The sequence below is a fragment of the Malaclemys terrapin genome, chromosome 4, assembly GCF_027887155.1.
Source record: "Malaclemys terrapin pileata isolate rMalTer1 chromosome 4, rMalTer1.hap1, whole genome shotgun sequence".
NCBI classification, from domain to species: Eukaryota; Metazoa; Chordata; order Testudines; family Emydidae; genus Malaclemys; species Malaclemys terrapin.
Window position 1 is genome coordinate 16,600,259 of NC_071508.1, and position 6,611 is coordinate 16,606,869.

The 6,611-nt window shown below is 48.5% G+C and overlaps 1 protein-coding gene across 1 annotated transcript; it reads right to left on the reverse strand.

Annotated features, from left to right (window-relative positions):
* Nucleotides 1-307: 307 nt before the first annotated feature.
* SNRPE (small nuclear ribonucleoprotein polypeptide E) lies at nucleotides 308-5,288 on the reverse strand. Its single transcript, XM_054026376.1, has 5 exons — nucleotides 5,127-5,288; nucleotides 4,069-4,095; nucleotides 2,832-2,894; nucleotides 2,402-2,480; nucleotides 308-704 (listed from the first exon to the last, which is right to left on the reverse strand). Exons 1-5 carry the CDS (start codon nucleotides 5,178-5,180, stop codon nucleotides 649-651), a joined length of 279 nt encoding a protein of 92 aa, XP_053882351.1. The 5' UTR covers nucleotides 5,181-5,288; the 3' UTR covers nucleotides 308-648.
* Nucleotides 5,289-6,611: the final 1,323 nt, after the last annotated feature.

The window sequence follows — 6,611 nt, forward strand, 5'->3', positions numbered from 1 at the left end:
CTGGAGGCCTTCCCAGCATATTAACATACTTAACTGTAGAAATAATCCTTTACCAACAAGTACATCTATGTAGATTCTCAAGAAAGTTTATACTGTTTTATCAGTTAAAGCTCTCTTCACGCAACTGAGATATGTTGGTAGAGAATAGTAATGCTAAGTTCCTAGATAAATTCCATCCTAATTTTACTGGATCTCTACAGTCTAGAGACTGCATGTGGCTCTGGTATTCTACTGAACAATTCAGATGGTGCATTGTTATTGGTCCAGAACGTACAAAGATTTTTTTCCCTATCAGAAATTGAACAGATCCATTTTAAGAAAAAAGGTTTATTTCAGATTACATATTTTCCCCCAACAAAAACAGTGAGGGAGGGATGTAGGCATGAGATCAAATAAATTTAAGTTCACAGTTACAATTGTTAAGTACTGCAATGTAAAAAATGTTACTATCAAAGGTAGGGAAAGATATTAGCTAAGTTTTTACTCTTTTCAAATCAGGCTCATTTGGAGTTTTTATTTTCAAAACGCCATCCACTTTCCCAGCACAGTGACTCTTGTTTATAATAATGTTTAGTCCACCCCACACATTAACTGAAAATTCTAGTTTGGAACACTCTTTGGTGCATTCCACCCTCTGAATGACAAGTTCTAGTTAGAAACACTTTGTAGAAGAGTAATATTGTCCCCCTTTAACATGATCCGACCTGCAACACAAAGGAGAACGGAAATGGCAGTTAGAGAGATTATCCTCAGGTCATGCAATGTCTAACATGCAGAAAATTTTGTTGCAGAAAAGCTTCCAAAAAGAGGTCTGCATGGTGCCTGTATAGTGCTTCTTTCTATTAAACACTTACCATGGGAAAGACTGCAGTACAGATCAGAAGTTTCCTTTCAGTACAGTAAATTAAGATAATACATAGGCAAACTATCCCTCTGCATGCAGCACAGAGTTACAAGCCTATAAATCTATGGTGATCCTCTCTCCACAGTATATGACTGATATATCTGAGATTCGCTGCGTTGCAGGGTATCAGTACTATCTTGAGCCCCGTACTCTGCTGCCTTAAAATAAACCAGAGTGTATCGCAATAAAAGCCATCCTGGCTGGGAATCGGAAGACACCACTGTTTTCAGATTCACTGTTTATCTTTGGTACTTGGCAAATGGTGAATACCAAATCCGAACATGGTGGGGATGGCAGCAGCAAAGGGGTTTCCTGTACTGACTCAGAAGGGTGATGGGACAAGGTGACAGTGGTACATCTACAAAGCAACTAGACGCCCGTGGCTGGCCCATGCAAGCCACCTTGCTCTCACAGGGCTAGGGCTTTGGGGCTGTTTCACTGCTGTGTAGATGTCCAGGCTCAGGCTCCAGCTTCAGCCCTGGGACCTTCCCACCTCGCAGGGTCCTACAGCCTGGGCTCCAGCTCGGGCCCAGAAGCCTACACAGCAATGAAACAACCCTGGAGCCCGAGCCGTTGTGAGCTTGTATGGGCCAGCCACATGTTTTAATTTGTTGTGTAGACATACCGAGTGCGTGGGGAGGGTATTAGGACTGTTGTATTTAAATTGATTAAAAACATAAGAACATAAAAACATAAATTGATTAAAAACATGCTAAGTCAAACCAATGGTTCATGGAGCCTAATATCCAGCCTTTCGACAGTGGCTGTTGCCAGAGGCTTCAGAGGGAATTAACAGAACAGGGCAATTAAAAATGTGATCCATCCCCGGTTGTTCAGTCTCAGCTTCTGGCAGTCAGAGGTTCAGGGACACCCAGTAAATAGGATTTTGTCCCTGATCATCTCGGCTATTAGCCATTGATGGACCTAACCTCCATGCATTTACCTAATTATTTTCTGAATCCTGCTGTACTTTTGGCCTTCACAACATCCCTTGGGAATGAGTTCCACAGGTTGATTGTGCATTGTGTGAAGAAATACTTCCTTTCATTTGTTTTAAACCTGCTGCCTATTAATTTCATTGGGTCACCCCTAGCTTCAGTGTTACGTGAAGGGGTAAATTACACTTCCAATTAATACAACCGTACAGAGATAGATATGGGAGTATGGAGTTTAGACTGGCCTCCTCCAGTCACGCTGACACCCAAGAGAGGGCAGAGAGCTGCTGTTTATTAAGCCACCTTTTTAAAGATTCAGATTCATTTTAGGACTCACTCACTCTTTGAGAAGTGCTGGATTCTGGCACACAGCTAATCAGAATGGAACATTCATCAACTCTCTAATCCCAATACAGTTAACCTACAGCAGATAGCAGACCTAAGAATCTTCCCGATGGGTTTCACTATCCTTCAGTCAAAGCTATTCATTTCCTCTGTATTTTATATCGCTGCACATAAGGTTCATATATGCAGCTTGGTGCCATAAACCATGCAGACTTACCCAGCTGTTTCCTTGCTTTTGTTTTTGAGTGGATCTCCTCTGCATCATCCAGAACCAGGTTCATGTATTCATCAAAACCCTAAGAACCAACAACAAAAGTGGTTAGTGAACAAAATCACCTGGTCTCAAGCCTCAACAGCAGGAGTTGCTTTCACTAAGGGGCACAGACAAACACCTGACAGGAATGGTCTAGATAATACTTAGTCCTGCCATTAGTGCAGGGGGCTGGCCTAGATGACCTCTCGAGGTCCCTTCCAGTCCTATGATGCTATGATTAAATGGATCTGAGTAAGACGACTGCTTGGAAAACTGGGGGGAGAGGGGGATGTTATTACTTCACTGTACTACTTTTTCTTGGAGAGTTGAAAATGGAACTTGTGAACGGGAAAAACAAATTAACGATGCAAAGTGCCTATAACATGACACTCACAATGATACAGCCTTCTATCCGCATGTTCACCTGTTCATAGAGCCACACCTGAATCCTGGACCTCTGCAAAATCATGGGCGGGGAGGAAGGGGGAAGAGAAGAAAGCACATTATTAGCACAAGTACTCCAAGCAACAGTTAATATTATCACGTATACCAATGAGTATCTGTTTGACATGCCGTAAGTAGTTATTAAAAATATTCTTTGCGGTTTCTATAAAAAGACACAAGATATGACACCCAAATTAGGACTCAATGTTGCCCTGAGGCATCTTATAAATAAAAAGGCATATTTTCTCTCCAACTATTGAGGATTTGTGAGCATGTAAAGGAATAAATTTTAGAAGATAAACAGTAGCAGAAGTCTGCTCGGGCCTAATTTTAAAGCCCAACCCAAATCCAACTAGACCACAGCCAATTTTAACCCAACCCGACCCCAAGAGTACACCTCTACCCCAATATAACGCGACCTGATATAACACGAATTCGGATATAATGCGGTAAAGCAGCGCTCTTGGGGAGGGGAGGAGGGTGCTGCGCACTCCGGCGGATCAAAGCAAGTTCGATATAATGCGGTTTCACCTATAACGCAGTAAGATTATTTTCGCTCCCGAGGACAGCGTTATATCGGGGTAGAGGTGTATTTAATTGTTTTCATACCCGACTCCAACATTCGTAGTCAGGTCCCACTGGGTTTAGGTCAGGTTGCAAGGGTCTAGGGTTGTCAACGCAATCAGAGATAAGAGCCTATCGGATCTGAGCTGTACCTGAATGTATGTTATACAAGTAACACCCAACCTAACCTGAACCTGACATCTGTATTCAGATCCTGTCACGTTGCCAGGGTCTATACACACAAGTACATCACTGTACACTTTACCTTAGGATCAAACCTTTAGTATTCATTACTATTTCTTGGCATGCTAACAAAATATTAAACTTAGATCCACAGTGCAGTTGGGTAGCAGGAAGCTATTCAGTACAAACACCAAAAAAAAAAACCCTTAAGAGCTAATATGTCAAATATTATCAATACTATTATTAGCTAGAGAGGGAAGAAACTGATCAGTTTATGAATCCCAGCTCCTTGCTGAAGGAGGAAGGAAGAAAGAATCCTTCCCCAACCCAAAGACAGGATGGATCAGATATAAACCTCAGCAACATTATTACCATGGCTAAAAGCATGTTTTGGATCATATTTACAATCACGCAAGGAGCTGACAGACAGCATTACTTACATTCTGCAGGTACCTGAAGATGAGGTTCTGTAATACGGCACTTAAGGAAAAGCACAGAAACAGCTCCTAGCACAACATGTGTCACTGTAACAACTCATCTGGTTATAACCAAAGTTCCCACTCTACAAGCTCTTTATTTTTAGGCAAATCACCGTTTGATCCTTGGAGGGGAGGGGAAGAAGTCCGGTTGGCATTGAACACACCGACTCCCTCTTGGATTCTGATAAAAAGCAGCCCCTTCCCAGGCGCTTGGAAGAGGAGACACCCCAACCCCCAACATGTAATGCCCGGGTGAGGGGCTGCATGGCAACCCCGATCTCGGCCTCCACCGCCCGGCGCCCTCACTCCCCGCCAGCCCCCGACATCTCCTCCTCCCCCACAGCCAGCCCCCTCACTCCCCCCCTCCTCCTCGCCAGCCCCCCACATCTCCTCCCACCCAGCCAGCCCCAACCCCCTCACTCTCCCCCTCCTCCCCCCAACATCTCGTCTCCCCCAGAGCCAGCCCCAGCCCCCTCACTCCCCGACAGCCCCCCACATCTCCTCCCCCCACGTGCCTTCACTTCCCCCTCCGCCCACAGCCAGCCTCATCCCCCTCACTCCCCACCAGCCCCCCACATCTCCTCCCCCCACGTGCCTTCACTTCCCCCTCCGCCCACAGCCAGCCTCATCCCCCTCACTCCCCGACAGCCCCCCACATCTCCTCCCCCCCCCCGGGTCCCTCACTTCCCCCCCAGCCAGTCGCGGCCCCCTCACTCCCCCCCGGCCCCTTCACTTCCCCCTCGGCCCACAGCCAGCCCCAGCCCCCTCACTCCCCGACAGCCCCCCACATCTCCTCCCCCCACGCGCCTTCACTTCCCCCTCCGCCCACAGCCAGCCTCATCCCCCTCTCTCCCACCAGCCCCCCACATCTCCTTCCCCCCCAGCCCCTTCACTTCCCCCTCGGCCCACAGCCAGCCCCAGCCCCCTCACTCCCCGCTCTCCTTCCCGCCAGCCCCCCACATCTCCCCCTCCCCGGCCCCCTCATTCTCTCCCCCCGCCACTCCCCCGCGGCAGGATACGATGGGCTGCACCATCACCTTCTGCACCTTCTGGCCCTGCCCGCGATACGCCATGGCCGCGAGCGAGCGAGCCTCGGCCAACAGACGGGGAGAGAGACCGGGAAGAAACCGTTACCACCAGCAGCCCGCACGCGCGCGCCGCAGCAGCTCAGACTTCCGGTGCAGACCGGAAGCCGCCGGGGCCTGCCTGTGGAACGCTGGGAACCCTTCCCACCCGCCCCCTCTAGCACACTGGAGGACTCTCCATCCCGCCTCGACTGCTCCCGCCTCCCATAGTGCCTCCGTCCAGCGGCGGTGCGCGGGCCCCCGAGCCAGGTTGAAGGCCCGTGCTGACCTCTGGCTGGGGGCACGAGCCCCCCTGCAGGCCAGGCCCCGCAGCGCATGCTAGCCCACTAGCAACCCAGCGCAGGTGCAGACCAGGCCCCCCAGCCTGGGACTTCAGCCCCTGCAGAAAGAACAGGAGTACTTGTGGCACCTTAGAGACTAACAAATTTATTAGAGCATAAGCTTTCGTGGACTGCAGCCCACTTCTTCGGATATGCATCCAAATATGTTATGTCTCTAAGGATATGTTAGTCTCTAAGGTGCCACAAGTACTCCTGTTCTTTTTGCGGATACAGACTAACACAGCTGCTACTCTGATACCAGCCCCTACAGAGAGCACAGGCCCAGAGCCTGCAGGGTGCATGCAACACAGGCATGGGGCAAGGCCAGGCAGGCTGCACTGAGTGACCCTGACATCCCCCTTATTTAGGCAGGAAAGTCCAAATGCTGAAAGATGGCTGCCATTTGCAGAGACAACGAGGACAGGAGCCTCACCCGCACCAGGATCCTTTGAGGGGTAATTCAACAATAAAAAGAGAGCGAGCGAGCGCTTTTGGCCCAAAAGACAACACGCAAGGCCACTTGCATAGTTCATAGCCATACATCTCAGCGAGACACCACCCTTAAATTCCACTCACTTGACCTTGCATCCTCACTGAGAGCCTTGCAGTGGATCACGGATGCTCAGATCAAGATGAACCTTTGCATGGTGGTTGCAGTATGGCTGCCTAGCTGTCCTTTTGTTCCTCACACCTAAGTAGATCTGTCCCCACCTATAGGCGGCTATACATGTGTGTTATCACTGCAGTTTGTCAGGTGTACATTAGAGTAATTCAACCGCTCTCACTTGCAGAAGATATTACGATGAAGTTGAGGAATGCAAATACATTAAGACTTCAAGTGGCTTCACCCCCTCCATTTGGAGGCTTAAGTGTATGCCCACCTCCGGCACCAACCTGCTCTGTTACTTTGGGCAAGTCACTTCACTTTCTGTGTCTCTCAGTTTTGTAAAGTGCTTTGAGACTAAAGGAATTAAGTATTGTGAATTCCACACAGTCACACTGCCTCTTCCATTGTTTGCAAGTTGACCCTGACTCTCCTCTCTGCATACCCTACCACTGGGACATAGCAGTAGAGGAAATGGTAACATTTTAAAGAAAT

What these genes read in the sequence shown, in the direction of transcription:
- SNRPE (XM_054026376.1), bottom strand. Translation starts at nt 5,180, where the DNA reads ATGGCGTATCGCGGGCAGGGCCAGAAGGTGCAGAAGGTGATGGTGCAG. An exon ending in GGATAGAAGGCTGTATCATT is followed by an intron (nt 2,481 to 2,831) that starts GTGAGTGTCATG and finishes GTTGGTTCTTAG; the next exon opens with GGTTTTGATGAATACATGAA. An exon ending in AAAAGCAAGGAAACAGCTGG is followed by an intron (nt 705 to 2,401) that starts GTAAGTCTGCAT and finishes TTTGTGTTGCAG; the next exon opens with GTCGGATCATGTTAAAGGGG.